This window comes from Anastrepha obliqua, chromosome 6 (assembly GCF_027943255.1).
Source record: "Anastrepha obliqua isolate idAnaObli1 chromosome 6, idAnaObli1_1.0, whole genome shotgun sequence".
In the NCBI taxonomy this organism is placed as follows: Eukaryota; Metazoa; Arthropoda; class Insecta; order Diptera; family Tephritidae; genus Anastrepha; species Anastrepha obliqua.
In genome coordinates this window covers 45981546-46001516 of record NC_072897.1, presented here as the reverse complement: position 1 = coordinate 46001516, position 19971 = coordinate 45981546, and the positions used below count along the sequence as shown (strand labels likewise).

The following is a 19971-nucleotide window of genomic DNA, read 5'->3' as shown; positions in this document are numbered from 1 at the left end:
AAACAAAGAAAGCAGAAAGTTTTTCACACAAAAAACAAACTTTACATAAGAAGAATTAACCGCCACATCTTTCTTAAAATGCGACGGGCGTGCCAACTTTAAACAGCCAACCACATAAAATTTGAGATCGTACAGTTTCATAAACTTGCATTTCAAGGCAATCGACTTTGATGAAATAGTGGAAATTAGGAACACGAATTTCGATACTTTTAACGGTAAAATGCAGATGTTTTTAAATATTTTTTACTCGACAGTATTAAAAAGATATTTCTGTACAATCGAGTATAAAAACCACTGCATCAGTCAGAAAGAAAATAGCATAAAAACCCAGTTCGCAGCGATGTTCTTTGAGCTTAACCTTTTATTACTTTTTGTATGTTAATATACATTATTTGCGTTCAAAATTTTACAGTTATATAATACCGCTGGAAGTAGTGTGAATTTATCAAAATAGGTGTTGTCCTACTATGCGTCATAATTAGTGTTACATTTGCTTAGACAAGTACGTGTTTACACCCTTTTGGGTGTCTGGTCGAGTTCCTCCTCCAATGTATGGTGAGCGTCTTGATCTTGTTCCAAACAATAGAGGAACAGTTTTAAGCCGGCTCCGAAGGACATATGCTTTTTTATAAGGCTCTTTTTTATGACAAGGATGGCAAGTAGTGCCGTCTTGTTATGGAGAGCAGGGGCTTCAAATTCCGGCATCAAAAAGTCTTTTATCATAGCGCGATAGCGTTCGCCATTTACTGTTATATTGGCCCCAGCGTCGTCTTTGAAAAGATATGGGCCGATGATTCCTCTAGCCCATAGGTCGCACCACACGGTTGTTTTCAATGGATGTAATGGCAGTTCTTGAATGGCATCGGATTGCTCTTCAGCCCAAATACGGCAATTTTGCTTACTAATGTAGCCATTAAGCCAAAAATGGACCTCATCGCTGGTCTCATCGTTGACCTCTGTCAAAACCCCATTGGAACAAATACCTTCAATCTGATCACCCTTGGTTTGGTTGGTGGTGGAAAAGTATTCAAAATGTGGCATATAGTGGTTATTATGTCGATTTTACTTCGGAAAGTATCGATTTTACTTCGTTTCTAATTCGTTATATATAAATATTTTCCATGCGCTCATAAGATTTCATAATTTTGTCTATTATATTGTATCACTGCGAGGTCTCTTGCTGGTGGTGGCACAACAAAATATTCATTTCCACAAGTTTAATCAGTTTTCCTAGATAATTCTTATGTTCTAAGTTCGTATGTACACTTTTGTCAGTGCCTTTTTTTTACATTTGTTATATAATTAGGCTTAAAACAAAACTGCATCATTACATTTCTTTTAAATGCTTTAGATCGGGAGAAATTAAGAAAAAAGGGTCGTACGGAGTTTTGTCCGCAACTGTATGTATTAGGTGCGCAACTAAGTTCTCGCCCTTTTTTTATGAAAATACAACTTTATTCTGAAAAAATGGTTACAATTAAATCATTGAAAGTATTGTTCATCGCTGGCTATTACCTTTTCCCATCATTCTGGTAGATCTCGTATACCGTCACGGTAAAACTGTACCATGTGCCACCGATCGGAACAGGTGATAATCGGACGGCGCAATATCTGAAGAATATGGCAGGTGGGGTAGGATTTTCCATTTCAGTGTTTCTAGCTAGGTTTTAACAGGTTTGGCAAAGTGAGGCCTGCGTTGTCATGCTGTAGAATAACTTTTTCATGCCTCTCGCGCAGTGCTCAATCGCATCAATTGAAGTCGATACCAATCCCCAGTGATTGTTTCGCTTGGTTTTAACAGTTCATAATAAATAACACCAACTTGATCCCACCAAATAAATAGCATAACCTTCGCAGCAGGAATATTCGGCCGAGGCGACGACATAGAAGCATGACCAGGTAGTCTCCATGACTTTCTTTTCTTTGGACTGCTGTAATGAATTCATTTTTCATCACCCGTCATGATGCGATAAAGAAACCCCTTCCGTTTTTGCCGCTGGAGCAGTTGTTCACAGGCGAAAAAACGACGTTCAACATCTCTTGGATTTAACTCATAAGGAGCCCAAGTCCCCTGTTTCTTAATCATTCCCAAAGCATGAAATCGCTTGCAAGTGGATTGGCGGGTAACTCCTAATACTAAAGCACGCTTTTTTTGCGTTTGGCACGGATCCTCATTGAGCATAGCCTCCAATTCAGCGTCTTTGAAAGTTTTTGGCTTTCCTTCACGCGGATGGTTGTCAACATTCAAATCAGCGTCTTTGAAGCGACAGAACTAATCTCGGCATGTTGTTTCACTAAAAGCAGCATCTCTATCAACTTTTTGTAGTTCTCGATGCGATTCAGCCGCCGTGTTTTTCGAATGAAAGAGAAAAATCAACACTTTCCGCAAATGACGATTATTCGGCACAAAATCAGATATTTTTACAAAACCAAAAGTAGATGATACCAAACAAAATCGAAGTGACGAAGCAGTTTATGACGTTCAGGTTATGTCAGAATTGACTAGCACACACTGCTAGCGGAATCTATTGAGAAACAGCGGGAACTTAGTTGCGCACCTAATATGCGCTGCACTACTTATAATTTTAGTGCCTCACGATCCGCCAGGGAGCTTAAAATATATGCATTCAACACTTTCCCAATTTGCTTTGTTAAATACTTGGGTAATTGCGGTGATTGGCTTAGCATTGTTGATTGGCATAGCATGCAAAATCTTTGCAATAGAGTAGTAATCACTACCACAATGATTATTTAACGTAATGGTATCAAGTTTTAGGGCTGTACTCGTTAACTGACATGATGGTGTAATTCATCCATGTCACCCTGCAGTGTTTCCCAATTTCTATCTTCCTCCATTTCAGGGGCGACAGCTTTCCGAACGCTTTATCACCCGTAAGCCTTAAATCTCTTCTAAAGATGCTTCTTCCGGGTGATTGGTCGGTAGTATCATCCTTTATCTGAATGTGATTCAATATGTACTCCAAACCTAGTCACAAGAACCTCGGGAACATTTCTTGTTTGTAAATAATCATTAACTGACTTCGTTCTTTACCAAAATTTGCAGAGATAAAATAACAAAAACAGCTGCCACGAAAGTGTTTTGAAATATCTCTATGTTTCCGCTTCGTTTGCTTAGATGATTTGATGTACCGTTATTTCACCGAGTCGCTACACACGCGTTAGTCATAGGAAATACGATCAGAACGCACACATGTCACTCGAAACCTATTATAAAATATCTGCACCAAGTTGATTCAGATCAGGAGTCAAAAGAAATCAATACCGCACTCTTTGCTAGAAATACGATTGCAACAGCGCATATAGCGATCGAAATATGATTGCCCAAATTGACAACTCACAGCAAAACGCTTCTGCAAAGTGGTACGCAATTATATGGGCCACCAACTATGCAGAAAACCAGCTCAATCGGACCCAGCGTTAACATTTAAATTCTGTAAACTCAACAGCCACTTGAAACTAGACCACCTTCTGGCAGAAGGCCAGCTCAGATTTGGATTTGTTTTCCGTTTGTGGCCTGCATAAGAGCAAAGTACTTTCATTCATAAAACGAGCCGCCCATACGTGTATGCCAATTTTTCTCAACGCTGACAAAAATTTACATCTAAGATTGAAGCATTGTGTAAGAATAATGCCCGAATTCTGTAAGCAGTCTCAAGTCACTAATTGAGACTTTTCGTGGTGAAATTTGATTTTGAGACTAGTTGCAATTCAGTAAGCAATCTCACGTCATTAGTCTCAAAAAAAAGTCACTAATTAGTGATCTACTTCTGAGCAGCTCACAAAACAAAAAATATGGAAGAGGAATTAATTATTTTATATATATTGCAAAAAAAAAACGCGAAAATGAAGCGAAGTAATATGTTTTGGGTAAAAATTTCTTAAGAACACGAATAATTGTGTATTTATTGACGTTTTAGAAACATGCGTAGACGGATTCTGGCAAGTTTACGCAGCACGGAAGACCCATTCCTTCTGGAAGAAGACGTTTTCAGGACGTTTTTAAAATTCCCGAAATCCTTCTGCTGGGAACTTATTCAAGATCTCAAACAACTTGACAAGTTTGAGCGGAATTCGAGAATTCCATTTGAGCTTCGTGTGGGCTTGATATATTAATAAAAATATATAGGTATGGATTACAACATGGGTAAGACTCCGTCAGAAAATATGAGATTTGCAAGTGGTCTTTCGATTTCTTTGAAACTTTGGGAAATATTAGTTCTAGGTAAGATACATTCGAGCCTAAAAGGATTTTGAAAAATTTTCAAAATTGAGTCATCTACGCCATGTTGAAAATCGGGACCGTGTTTTTTTCAAAAATCAATATTTCTTGAACCGTTGGATGGATTTCAATGCAATTTACAGACAATATAGAAACAAATAAGTAGTTTAAATTAGTATTATGTTAAAAAAAAAATTTCGAAATTTTGACCAAAAAAAAGTCAAAAAAATTTTTTGAATCAATTTTTAGTTGATTTGGCCAGTTTTTTAGATTTTTTGTTATACACGTAACGATTCCTTATGATTTAACCTTTATTTTGAAAAAAAAATGTTTATGGTGTCTATAATAGTCCTCGAGATATTGCGATTTTAGTGGAAGCGCGCACGCACGGTTCGCGCTGCGTTATGTGTTCCTGTATGAAGTGACTGGAGCAGACTGCTGCAGGTCTGTGCGCGTTTTTCTACTCCCGCGCTGCGTAACCGCGAACTTCACGGTGCGCGCTTCCACTAAAATTGCAATATCTCGAGAACTATTATAGACACCATGAAATTTTTTTTTTTTTTTCAAAATAAAGGTTAAATCATAAGGAATCGTTACGTGTATAACAGAAAATCTAAAAAACTGGCCAAATCAACTAAAAATTGATTAAAAAATTTTTTTTTGACTTTTTTTTGGTCAAAATTTCGAAATTTTTTTTTTAACATAATACTAATTTAAACTACTTATTTGTTTCTGTATTGTCTGTAAATTGCATTGAAATCCATCCAATGGTTCAAGAAATATTGATTTTTGAAAAAAACACGGTCCCGATTTTCAACATGGCGTAGATGACTCAATTTTGAAAATTTTTCAAAATCCTTTTAGGTTCGAATGTATCTTACCTAGAACTAATATTTCCCAAAGTTTCAAAGAAATCGAAAGACCACTTGCAAATCTCATATTTTCTGACGGAGTCTTACCCACATATTACTTTCAGTTTGCTTCAGTACTATATTTTCTGGCAAATGGCTCCTACCAAAGCGTTATAGGAAACTGCCACTTCTCGGCAATGAGTCAACCAAGCGTGTCGAGATGTATTGAGCAATTTAAAAAATGGTAGTGGAACACAAACACTTTGAAATTAGTTTTCCCAATGAGGCGGAGCATTACAACAGCATAAAGAGGGGGTAAGTTTTAAACATGGTACAAAATATGCATTTGCACCATTTCAACGGCTTAAAATTTGCAGCTTCTATAACAAATTCGGAATAAAAGGCGTCATAGGTGCTATTGACTGCACACATATTGCAATACTTTCCCCGCAATCTTTAATCGCTGGAGTATAGCCTCATGAGTATATGAATCGCAAGGGATACTACAGCATTAATGTTAAAGCCGTGAATTTATAAAAAATAAATACTGGTTTATCAACCTTTTGTAATGTTTATAACTAATAACCCCATTCCTAGATTTGCAACGACGAACTAATTTTTCAAAACGTCAATGTACGATTCCCAGGATCTTGTCATGACGCCGGTATATGGACAACTTCGCCGGTGAGAATCAAACTCATCAGGGAACACATTTTGGGAGCATTTAAATGGCTTTTAGGTGATTCAGGTTATCATTTGGAGCCATGGCTACTAACACCAATAGCAACACCTTCTTCCGCTAGCGAAGAGATTTTGAATAAAACACATATAAAAGCAAAGAACACAATTGAGCGTGCCTTTGGAGTCCTGAAATCACGATTTCGGTTTCTATCCAATGAGCGCGTTCTTAGATATTCGCACAAAAATGCGGCAGCTATCATCTATACATGTGTAATATTCCACAATATACTGCAAAAACGTGGCCATCCCACCAGAAGACCCATCGAATGATGAAAATAGTGAACCAATAAGGTCAACAGAATATTATTCTGAAGGCAGAAGGGCGCGGCAAAATTGCATGAACGCACTTACACCTTAAAACTTTTGTAAAAAATAAAATTCAATGAAATATAACATAACATATATAAACTTCTTCAATCTTTATTGACAATGGCTTGCGATAAAGCTAGGATAGCATTGGCCACGTTGTTCATGGAGTCACAAAACTGTTCCATGCAGTTAAGACATCGCTCTCTGAATTTTCTCTCTTCCTTAATCCTTTCGTTCATAGATTTAATCATGCTTTTGATTAACTCATCCGAATCTGTTTTGCGGCGAGATGAAGGTCGTGGACTGTTAACTGATTCGTCGATTGATTCCACAGAAGGAGTCACGGGGTCGTTTGTAATTACTATTTCGCTCTGAAAAATTAAAAAGTAGTTAAGTTATTAATGTGCAAATTTTTTCAATTCAAAAATGTTCATTATTGAAATGAACACATATATGTATATGGGGCATTCTTCGCCAACCGGACACCCCCATCTGCCCAGAACAGTTTTTATAAAAAAAATTTTTCCCTATGCCGAAATAAAAGCTTATGTCACGTACTTTAATTTGTCATGTCAAAAACTGTTCTGGGCAGATGGGGGTGTCCGGTTGGCGAAGAATGCCCCATATATATTTATATATATATATATATATGTACACGTCTATTTACCTCGGCCTCAATATTTGGAATATCTGGCATTCCGTCGACGACGACTGACCCGAGGGTTTCCAAAGCGAGATTCTCCCTCTCTGTCAACTCCTCTTGCAACCGGTGACCTCCACTTGTCACTAGTCGATCAGCCTTTGACTTCCTAGCTCTGCTTCGAACTTGGTTTTTCCAATGGTTTAGCGACTGTAAAATAAATATTTTATTAAGCAATTTGTTTGGTATATTAAAAACATATATCTTTCCATTTAGCCGCTGATCGTTTCGGGCATTTAAGAGCGTTAAGCTGCTCTGCGATCTCCTACCACAGCTCCTCAATTCTTTTTGGGCACGTTGGATCGTTTTTGTGGAGCTTGATCTCCGGATGGCTCCTAACAAAAGCAAGATAGCAATCGAATTGCTCCTTGCTTGTCCGCTTTGTTTTGCAATGTATATCTGTAAAAAAAATAATACACATTTTAAAAGAAATCAGGAAATTTCTTTTATTTTACAACTTACCCAGCTCGTTCATTTTAGCGGATTGTATATAAAGATGCATTTCAACATTTATCGATTACTAATTTGGTTTGTCTCAATTGAATTGTTGATAAACCGGTAAACCGATTCAGGTAAAAGGTTTATAAAACAGAAGTTAAAACCGTTATTTTGTATGAGTTTAGTAATATTCATATTCTTTATGTTTTTGATGAAGAATTTCGCTTGATAAATGAGTTTAAAAAATTCCATTACATATGGAATCGATAAGTGAATTTTTGCTAAACTTTTTGACTATCTCTAGCCGATACGTGCCCTCAGCTGACTGTCTCTATTTATTTTCACCATGATATTTGGTGAAATTCTTGTGACTTTCCCTTACTGAATAGGAAAATCGTCTCAAGTCACAAAGAGAGTCACTAATTTATAATCTCAATTTTAGTGACTTGAGATGAGATTCACTTACAGAATTCGGGTATAAGAGTCACAATCACTCAATTTGCGGCAAACATACGTATTGGTGCGGTCGGTCGGGTGAAAAGAAAAGGAAGGGCATCGCGACGAGCTATAGAGGCGAGCAATGATGTGTTTGTCTCCTATATAGAAAAAGAATGCCATAAATAATAAGATGCGAAACTCTTTGATTTTGAGTGAGAGCGCCCCCATAAGCATGTTTCAAAACTAGGCAGCATTCACACATCAAGGGATGATGAACTGTTGATAGGCAAAATGGCGGGCTTTCAGAGAGAATGCGCCGTAAATAACTGACGTTTTTGCACATCTTCCCTCACGCTTCTGAGCGGTTCATAAGCCTATTTTTCTTGAAAACAAAAATATTTGGCGAACCGTAAATTTTTGTCGTGGCATCTGCGTATATTAATCTGTATATATACATAAGTTAACACATTCAGCGTTGAAAATGTTTGTATCATATCATATCATATCATGTATCATATTGTGAACATATCACAAAGTTGCGTCTCACGGGTAAACGACACCACACGCGCAGGAATAAAGCGCTGACCGTGCATTTCCTAAACTTAGGAATTTTCCCAGCACATGCAGATGCAACGTGACCTGGCCAAAATCTAGTTGTAATATAGAAGTAAGAATATTTTGAAAATTTAGTTTTTAAGTGAACAATAAACAGAAAAGACGTGGACTCCTGTCCACGCAATATTTTTAAAAACTCAAATAAATAAATGAAAATTTAACTGGCGCCCGAGCAGGGACCGGTTTAAATTCCGCGAAAAGTGAAAAGTATTAAACCGAAAATTAATACGCGTAGTGTACCGCGACGTTTAATCAGTGTTAAATCGAAAATTAATACGCATGAAAACTAATAGTGTACCACGACGTTTAATTAGGTGAAATACACACACGTTTGGTTGCGGCCAGCCACCTTACAAAAAATTAGCTGCAGTGCCGCCATCAAAAAAAGCGGAACCGGTCAGGTACAGGAAACGAGGCCCCCCAGTAGCGCGAGCAAAAAGGAAGTACTGAGTACTAGCCGCCTGTCACCAAGGATATCATCTAGGATGTCACCAAGGATCCTGTTTATTACGTAAGAATAGTTATTAAGTATTACAAAATACAGTCGAACCTCAATAAGTCGAACTTCGATATCTCGAATATTTGATATCTCGAACCAAACTGCTGGGCAATAGCGTTTAGAGTGAGAATTGTGTGTTATTTTTACTTGATAACTCGAACTTCTATTACTCGAATATCTTGATAACTCGAACAGAATATTTGGCGCCAGCTTTGGTAAGTCGAATTTCCGGGGGAATCCCCTTATTACGTGTTGCTTATTTTATAGCAAAAACAGATGTCAGCAGTTGGGTTGCGGCACTGTTTAAGTCCACAGGTATTTTATTAGTAGTTCTTACGCGAAAATAAACTCTGTTGACATGTCTTCAAAACGTTGTTTAAAAACTTTATCTATTGATGAAAAATTTAAACTAATAAAGGAAGTAGAAATGGGTGCGCGAAAAAAAGATGTAGCTGTAAAGTATGCTATTCCGGCAAATACAGTGTCAACTATTTTAAAAAATAAACAAACGGTTATTACTGCAATCGAAAGTGGTGGTGCAAGTGGGAGTTCAAAGAGACTAAAAAAGCCAACATACGTAAATGTGGACAAAGCAGTTTTAGAATGGTTTAAATCGGCAAGAACACGGAATTTGCCTATATCCGGAGGATTACTTAAAGAAAAAGCATTGGAATTTAGTCAAAAATTAGAACAACCGAATTTCAAGGCAAGCACTGGTTGGCTCGATAATTGGAAACGAAGGTATGTACATTCATAAAATAAATGTGCAAGCTGGCACCTAAAGTTACTTTTTTTTTTCTAAGATCTGGTATATGTCATAAAAAGGCGTGTGGTGAGAGTAATGATGTAAGCGAAGAAGACTGTATGAAATGGCAACGTGATGTTTTACCTTATTTATTAGAAGGTTATCAAGCACGGGACGTATTCAATGCAGACGAGACGGGCTTATTCTTTAAATGTCTTCCAGATAACACCTTAACTCTTAAAAACCAGAAATGCCATGAAGGAAAGCACAGTAAACAGAGAGTTACGTTGATGATTGCCGCAAACATGGATGGATCAGAAAAATTGAAATTACTCTTGATAGGTAAAAGTAATCAACCCCGCTGTTTTAGAGGTGTTAAATGGTTACCTCTCGACTATAAAGCAAATTCAAAAGCGTGGATGACGAGAGCTTTTTTTGAAGAATGGCTTCTTAACTTAGACAAACAATTTGGAAAAGCCGGAAGAAATATTGTACTTTTTATTGACAACTGCCCAGCCCATCCTAAAGACATCCAACAGAGATTAAAGTTTATCAAACTTGCATTTTTTCCCCCGAATATGACATCAAAATTACAACCACTCGATCAAGGTGTCATACAAAATTTAAAATGTCATTATCGTCGCAGAATTTTAAAAAATACTATAAAATGCTTTGAAGTAAACAAAAATCTTAACATTACATTAATGGACTGTGTTGATGAAATAACTAATGCATGGAATATCGATGTTAAGCCTCAAACCATCTCTAATTGTTTTAGAAAAGCCGGCTTCGGTCAATATTTTGAATGGCAGGAAGAAGATGATATTCCTTTGGTTTTCAAAAGCGAACGCATAAAAGAAAAGAGTAAGGAAGAAATTCAACTGCAGAATGAATATGAAGCTTGGCAAAATATCAAAGGTACAGAAGGTGTCACCTTTAATGATTTTATGCATGTGGATGACGATATTGTTACTTCAGAGTTTCCCACAGATGAAGATATTGTAGAGCTATTGGTCCCTAAATCCGAATTTGAGCATGATAGCGAAAGTGATATAGAAGATGATTTGCAAGATGATATGCTGCAACCAGTTTCAAACGAGCTAGTTGAAAATTCGTTCAAGATTTTGCGGTCATATTTAAAAACCAATGAACATACAACCGATTTTCTGTACAATGGTTTAAATAATATTGAAGCTTTTTTTGAAGATCAGAATAAAAAATCCTCTCGTCAATCCCAAATAACTGACTTTTTTACTTTAAACGAATGAAAGCTATACATCTATTCATACAATGTTATTAATTATGTATATATAATTTTAAAATATTATATAGCAACTATACATAATTTGAAACATGTACTGTTTTATCAATAAAATTGTTTGCTACCCCTTGAGATTTATGGATTGTTTTATTTTTCCATCAGGTTTTATTTTTTTTATGGATTTTTATGTATGTATGTACATATGTATGTTATATTTGATAACTCGAAATCTTGATAGCTCGATTTTTTTTTGTGGCATGTCATAGTTCGAGTTATCGAAGTTCGACTGTATTTAAAAGAAGTGGAAAAAATAAAAACTGCGTGTACAGCCAATAGTAAAGTAAAGTATTTCAAAATAGGAAAAATATTAGAAACAAATATTTAAAAGAAAAGTGTATTAAGAAAATTTTTATTAAAAAAGATGAAAAATAATTAAATTGACCTTTTTGAAAAAGGAGTTATAGTGATTAAGCGAGAAAAATAAAATTTTAAATGGATTAACTTAACCTTTGAAATTAAGTTTTAAAAAATAAAGAAATTAATCGAATTAATAGTGATTGTGGGAAATCCTAGTATTAGGAAAGTTTTTAAATAAAATAAGGATAAGAAAAATAAAGCTATAACAGATTGTAAAACCATAACAAAATATAACAAAGTTGAGGCACTTAAGAGATCCTCCAACTTATAACATAACCCTAATTCCGCGAATCCTTATACGGACCCTCCGGAGTATAAAGGGCCCTCTTCCCAGAAGAGGTTACATAAATATCAAATAATAACAAATAAAGAATAAAAATAAAACCTATTGAATAATTCCTAGGATTTAAAACAAGCTAAACAATTTTTTTTAAATAACCAAGGAAAATTTTATGTAGGAAAAAATAGGAAAAAATAAAAATTTAAAAAATGATTAGACCAAGCATCCTTGGAAACCCATCTTCCCAAACACCCCGTCCATCTGCTTCTAATCCGGACAGACCAGCTTCGAGCGGCAATCCTGAGTTAGAGCAATTAATCACCTCCATTGTGACTAGGGTAATTAGGGAAGAAGGACGACTAAACCCAAATTCTGAATTAACAAATGCCACGGACGAGACGATAAGACCAGAACATCGCGGACAACTTTCCGACTTAGATAAAATACCGGACATAGTCCGTAGCCTGCGAGAATTTAATGGGAATCCAGGAGAATTCAGCTCCTGGAAGAAGAGTGTAGACAGAGTTTTAAAAATTTACGAATCCCTTAGAGGTACTTCAAAATACTACGGAATCCTGTCCGTTGTGCGGAACAAAATTGTTGGTAATGCCGACATCGCATTGGAGTCGTACAGCACTCCCCTAGACTGGAAGGCAATATCCAGATGCCTTACTCTACACTACGCTGACAAAAGAGATATCACAACTCTTGAATGTCAGCTGACGTCCCTAATTCAAGGAAACGGGACTATACAAGAATTCTACCAAAACGTTTACATTCACTTATCCCTCATTCTCAATAAGTTGACTAGCCTCGAAATGAGCCAAGAATCCTTGACACTGCTGACGCAGACTTACAGGCATAAAGCCTTAGATACTTTTATACGAGGACTCAAAGGAGACCTCCCTAGACTCCTGGGAATGAAAGAACCCGAGGATCTTCCTCAGGCACTACACTTGTGTCTTAAATTGGAAAACCAAGTTGCTCGCAGCAGCTACGTATTTACTCAACCAAGCGCCATGCGAAGGTTTAATGTAAACCCACCACTACTTCCACCAAGGAGACACCTTGGCAAACCCCAGCCATTCTTCCCACAACTCGCATACATTCCAGGACCACGCGCACAGCCACAATACCAACAACCTCCTCAATATTACCAACAACCACCCAGAAACTATCAACAGACTCCCCAACAAAACCGAATTTTTCAACAACCTTGGCAAAACAACCGTCAAGCGCAGCCATTCAGACCAGTTGCTCCGAAGCCACAACCCCGTCCAGAGCCAATGGACATCGACCGTTCTATCCATAGTAGGAACGTGAACTATATAAATAAACCTACTTTTAACAGACCAACTGAGAAAAGGCCATCAAACTTTTCTCACCAAGTACCCCTCAAACAACAGAGGAACTTCCATATCAGAGCAGGAGTAGAAGAACCGAAATGCGCCCAAGACGACCAGAAATACAGGACAGAATATACTTCGGACTTTGACGAATACCATATGACGGACACATCATACGACCAACAACCTCAGGAATATTTTGAAGACCGTGAAGACTATATTGACGTAAATTTTTTAGGATGAAGAGTTCTTCGTTACCTTACATCGAATTTAAAACGAAGAACGGCGATTTTTTAAAAATTTTAATAGACACGGGATCAAGTAAAAATTATATCCAACCGCAGCTCGTAGCAAAACCCATCCCCAACGAAAAACCCTTTTTCGCAAATTCGATAGCAGGCCAAATTGAAATAACTCACAATACAATTATCAACATGTTCGGAAACACAAACCTGAAATTTTTTATTTTACCCGGTTTGAAGTCATTTGATGGTATTATCGGCAACGATAGCCTCAAAAAACTTCACGCGACCATTAATGTTCATGATGACATCATTAAATTCGGCAATGGCAAAGAAGTCAAAATTAAGCAAATGCTGTCCCCTACAGTAAACAAAATCGACGTTAGAACCGAACATATGACACCTTCCCAGAAGCTTAAAATGCAGCAATTCACACAAAGGTACAAACAGCTATTTACCGACCCAAATGAAAAGTTAACTTACACTACAACAGTAATAGGTGAGATACGAACTTCTTCAGACACCCCTGTATATACAAAATACTATCCGTATCCCGTAGGAATGAGAGAATTTGTCAACAATGAAATTCAAACACTATTAGAAGACGGTATAATAAGGCCATCACGTTCCCCGTACAATTCTCCTGTATGGGTAGTTCCAAAGAAATTAGACGCATCCGGACAAAAAAAATTTAGACTCGTAATTGACTATAGAAAATTAAACCACGTAACTATTACTGACAGATACCCAATACCAGAAATCAACGAAATTATTGTGCAATTGGGAAATAATAAATATTTCTCTGTATTAGATCTCAAAAGCGGATTCCATCAAATTCCTTTAAAAAAATCCGATATCCAGAAAACAGCCTTTTCTGTCAATAATGGCAAATATGAGTTTACACGACTCCCGTTCGGGCTGAAAAATGCGCCCTCCATTTTCCAGCGAGCCTTAGATGATATTCTAAGGGAACACATTGGGAAAATTTTTTATGTCTATATTGATGACATAATAGTGTTCGGCGAAAATGAAGAAACGCACGTCCAAAATATCGAAAAAGTCTTTCACACTCTCGAAAACGCTAATATGAAAGTGCAGTTGGACAAATGCGAATTTTTTCGAAAAGAAGTCGAATTTCTAGGCTTCGTCATTTCACCAAACGGTATAAAAACAAATCCTTCTAAAGTGGAAACAATCCGAAATTTCCCATGTCCAAAAAATTTGAAAGATTTAAGATCTTTCCTTGGACTTTCCGGCTACTATCGCCGCTTCATCAAGGATTACGCTAAACTAGCGAAACCCCTGACTTCGCTCTTAAGAGGGGAGGATGGACGCGTGTCCAAAAACGCATCTAAAAAAAAGGAAATTAAATTTGATAGCGCAGCATTACAAGCCTTCAACAAAATAAAATCTTCTCTTGTTTCTCAAGAAGTGGTATTGGCATATCCAGATTTTAAACAGGACTTTCACCTCACGACTGACGCATCTAACTACGCATTAGGAGCTGTTCTCGAACAGTCAGGAAAACCCATTTCATACATTTCACGATCACTAAACAAAGCTGAAGAGAATTATGCCGCAAACGAAAAAGAAATGCTGGCAATAATATGGGCACTTAATACGTTTAGAAATTACTTATACGGTTCACCAAAAGTGGTAATCTTTACGGATCATCAACCATTGACGTTTGCGTTGAGTAATAAAAACAACAACGCAAAAATGAAAAGATGGAAATGTATCCTTGAGGAATATAACTATGAACTAAAGTATAAACCAGGAAAAACCAACGTAGTTGCCGACGCACTCTCCAGGCCTCCAAAAACAGGCTGTAATGCCCTCTCAACAGTTACGTGCCATAGTAGCGACAGTTCATCCCATGACCGAATTCCCAGTGTCGAAGTACCCGTTAACGTATTTAAAAATCAAATTATTTTAAATATAGGTCCAACGTCTACATACCAGTTTAAAATAGTTTTCCCGACGTACCACAGGTACATAATAGAAGAAACGAATTATGATACCACAAAACTTATAAACCTCCTGAAAAGATATTTAAATCCTACCGTGATAAACTGCATAAAAACAGATGAATCAATCATGGGCAAAATTCAAAATAATTATCCAATTCACTTTAGAAACTACAAAATCAGATTCACCCAAATCCAAGTACAGGACATCATTAATGATCAAGAGCAACAGGAAATCATAATAAAAACTCATCGAAGAGCACACAGAAATAGCTGTGAAAATAATACTCAAATTTTAGATAACTACTTTTTCCCATCTATGTCGAAAAAAATAAAAAATATAATACGAGAATGCTCAATATGCAATGAAAATAAATATGACCGACATCCCAATAATCCCGAGTTAAAGAAAACCCCGATACCTGAATATCCAGGACATATTCTTCATATCGACATTTACATAACCGAAAGAAATCTAGTTCTTACCGCAATAGATAAATTCTCCAAGTACGTTCAAACTAGGATAATAAATTCAAAAGCAGTTGAAGACATAAAAGAGCCCCTTCGAGAATTACTATTTCTATTTGGTGTCCCAAAAGCAATAGTAATTGACAACGAGCAATCCCTTAATCCCGCATCAATAAGTTTCATGATAGAGGACACTCTCAATATTCAAGTCTATAAAACTCCGCCATATAAAAGTTCTGTCAATGGACAAATCGAACGTTTCCATTCCACACTTACAGAAATAATTAGATGTCTGAAGGTTGAACGACATTTCTCATCATTCCCCGAACTTTTAGATAGAGCAGTTTACGAATACAATTACACGGTACATTCAACGACAGGAAAAAGACCCATAGAAGTATTTTTCGGACGAAATGTTACCACAGACCCAACACAGTTTGAGCGCGCAAGACAGGAAAACATTGATAAACTTAAAGAAAAACAGACTAAGGACTTAATCCAACACAATAAAAAAAGGAAATCAATAAAAACTTATATGCAAGGAGACATTGTATTTATTAAAATTGACAAAAGATTAGGATCAAAGATATCTCCAAAATACAAAAGGAAACAGTCAAGGAAGACCGAAGCACAACAATACTGACCGAATCTGGAAGAATAGTACACAAAAGTAACATCAGAAGTTAGTCGTACTGGGTTCACATAAAACAAAAAAAAATTTATTTTAATTATTAAATTTAAAAATAATTAGTATAATAGATAATAGAAAAAAATCGTTAAAAATGCCATAGGCTTTCGATCTTTAGATGATAGGAAAAAAATCGTTAAAAATGCCATAGGCTTTCGATCTTTAGATAATAAGAAAAAAATCGTTAAAAATGCCATAGGCTTTCGATCTTCAGGTAATAGGAAAACATCGTTATAAAATGCCATAGGCCAACGATATAAATTTAAAAGGGATGATCTACCTTCCAATTACAGGATTCATCTCCTCCGAATTATTAACGGCGAGGTGGAAATCTTGGACTACTCCAACTCCTACTTAGTGACCATTAACAATGGACTTGCCAAAATTCAGGATGGCACCTTTCGACTCATTCATCTGATTGACTTAAAAAAATACGAAATACTTTTGACGGACATTCATAACCACATAACCGAAAAACTACCTAAGGACAGTTTCCTTTATCCAATCCTTAAACATGAAACCAATCAAACCCTTGAAATCCTAGAAACCCTTAAACCTATAAGTAAATCACGTAAATTAAGATCTATAAATTTACTAGGCACCGCGTGGAAGTATCTTGCAGGATCACCAGACCACGATGACCTAGAAATTATTAATAATAACCTCCTGAACTTAAATAAAAATAATAATAAACAGACAGTAATAAATGAACTGTTTAGTAAAAGGTTAAATAATATAACTTCTATAACGAACTTAATTTCAAATGCTATAAAAAAAAGTAATAATATAATAGATGAGGTTATAATAGATTTACAAAGCAAAATAAGACTAATTAAGGAGGAGTTAATAAATATCAAATACGCCATACAATGGGCAAAAGGAAACATTTTAAACACTGTAATATTAAATAAAAATGAAGTTAAAATTGCTTTAGATGAACTTAAAAAATATGAAATACCTTTTAACAACGCAGAGGAAGCGTTAGAATTTTCAAAAATAAATGTCTTAAGTAAAGATATGATAATTGTTTATATGGTTAAAATCCCACTTACGAAAAGCGAAACCTTTAGAAAAATAATTTTAAGACCTGTTATAAAAACGAAAAATATTGTAATAAACATTCAATTTAATGAAATTTTAAAAATAAGAAATTTAATATATGGCATTCGTAAGCCATGTGGGAAATATAATGAAATTTCGATATGTAATATGAATAACTTAATAGATTTAAGCGAAGATAAATGTATAACTAGATTATTAAGTAGTTTGAACTCCAGCTGTTCAATGATGTCAGGTCACAACTTAACTGCTGTGGAAGAAATCCAAACGGGCATAATACTTTTAAATAACTTTAACGGACTAATACAAATTAATGATGCTACTCAACAAATGAATGGGACGCATGTCATTAAATTCTATAATTCATCAATAAAAATTAACAATCGACTTTATAGAAACTTTGCATCGCAACCATTTGAAGCTATTCCCTCTGTCCTACAGCTAACTCCAGCCGAAAATAAACACATAAATTTATTATCGTTAGAAGTACTCCAAGAACTACAGATTAATAACACCCAGAGGATTGAATTTTTGAAACATGCCACATTATCCATTGGAACATTTGCAATACCAATACTCATTGCACTAATAGCCATATCAATCATTCTTCTTAGACGTAAATCCATCAAGATCGAATACGTTGAAAAGCAGCAAAAAATTCCATCAGATATTGGTATAACAACCTTACCTCGTAATGGCAATATACCCCCAACTTTTATTAAATTCAATGACCTACCCTACTTTTAATGATCGAGGACGATCATTCTTAAGAGGGGGATAGTTAACACATTCAGCGTTGAAAATGTTTGTATCATATCATATCATATCATGTATCATATTGTGAACATATCACAAAGTTGCGTCTCACGGGTAAACGACACCACACGCGCAGGAATAAAGCGCTGACCGTGCATTTCCTAAACTTAGGAATTTTCCAAAATCTAGTTGTAATATAGAAGTAAGAATATTTTGAAAATTTAGTTTTTAAGTGAACAATAAACAGAAAAGACGTGGACTCCTGTCCACGCAATATTTTTAAAAACTCAAATAAATAAATGAAAATTTAACTCATATGTGTATACAACCATGGACAGATAAATAGCAGAAATGTGAGCCTTATATGTTAAGTTAAGTTTTTAGTACGAACTCTGCTAGATCAAATAAATTTGTTTGTTTACATTTATTACCGTTATTAAGCTTACATTTATGCGGGGAATTTACCATATTTATTTCGATGGATTTTTTTGCGTTCCATTTTATTTATGCTTATTGCTGTTTTGAAGTGGGCACAAAAATAGCACATTTTAACTTGTGCAACGGACAGTAAAACTTTAATATTGTTTCAGTGTTAAAATGCTTTGGGAAAAAAAACATTTTTAAACCTCGTTTTAGACTTAATTTTATCGAAAATATAAAGCTACAGATGAGGAGGACATTGAATAGGATAATATATTGCGTGATGATATTCCAAGGGATGTTCCGGGCGAATTGACTTATTTTTGAGCAGTGACAGTGACAGTAATGATGATATTCCACTTGCAAGCTTACAAAAAAGGCAAAAGTTGTCAAAAGATCTAAATCCAAAATGGAGAAAGAGAATAACAAGTGCGGAAATTCCAGAAACGAATTTTTACGAACAATCCCAACTTGAAGCGTGTTCTTTATTGGTAACTAAGAACCCAGTTGAAAATTTTGAAACTATTTTTGACGATGAGGTGGTAAAATTAATAATCGATCAAACGAAAATATATGCCTTGCAGCATAACAAGCATGATTTTTGTTTCAATGAGGAGGATCTTAAGAGGATCAAAAAGAAAGTAGTAGGTTTAAGGGTTGTCCTTGATCTTTTGGCAAACATTCCACATCCGACCGATCACATCGTATTTTTCGACAACTTCTTTACGTCATATGACCTTCTTAGAATTTTGAAAGAATAAGGATTTAAGGCTACTGGGACTGTTCGTGAACGGCGGTCCAAAAAATGTCCTCTGAAAACGAACAAAGAACTACAAAAGAAGCAACGAGGAGAGTTTGATTTTATGTAAGTGTATCATAATGATTTATTTGAATAGTTGTTTTGTTTCAAATTTTGTAGGTGCTCTGACTCAGGAATACTTTTTGTGACGTGGAATGACAATAGCGTTGTGACAGTGGGAACAAACTTTGATAGAATTGAACCTTTACATACCGTCAAACGATGGTCAAGACAAGGAAGGTGAATGCCCATCAGCCGAAGTTGATAGCGGAATACAACTCAGGAATGGGAAGAGTTGACCTCCACGACCAAGCTTTGAATACTTACTATATAAAATTTAGAGGAAAGAAATGGTTGTGGCCTCTTTTCACCACAATGATAAGCTCGTGCGTAGTAAACGCATGGAAGCTTTATAAAATGGCAAGTAAGAGTCAATGCGACTTGTTGCAATACCAACGTGAAATTGTGCGATTTTATTTACGCAATTATAATATCCGCGACATATCTTCAAAACGATCGACAACGGCATCAATAACTGGTTCCTCATATAACCATTTTCCCAAAAGGATATCGAATCAGCTGAGGTGCAGGGAGTGTCACCAAAGAATTCGATGGATTTGCGAGTTATGCAATGTAGCCCTTTGCGTGGAGAGAGAATGTTTCAAAAACTTCCATACTGTTAACCGAACTAA

At 35.9% G+C, this 19971-nt stretch overlaps 1 protein-coding gene and 1 pseudogene across 1 annotated transcript; both read left to right on the top strand.

Moving 5' to 3' along the window:
• The first annotated feature begins 3942 nt into the window (after positions 1 to 3942).
• Positions 3943 to 6190, top strand: LOC129250456 (putative nuclease HARBI1; annotated as a pseudogene).
• Positions 6191 to 9158: 2968 nt separating this feature from the next.
• Positions 9159 to 10844, top strand: LOC129250455 (tigger transposable element-derived protein 4-like). The gene is made up of 2 exons (XM_054890078.1): positions 9159 to 9572; positions 9635 to 10844. Exons 1-2 carry the CDS (start codon positions 9190 to 9192, stop codon positions 10842 to 10844), a joined length of 1593 nt encoding a protein of 530 aa, XP_054746053.1. The 5' UTR covers positions 9159 to 9189.
• The last annotated feature ends 9127 nt before the right edge of the window (positions 10845 to 19971 follow it).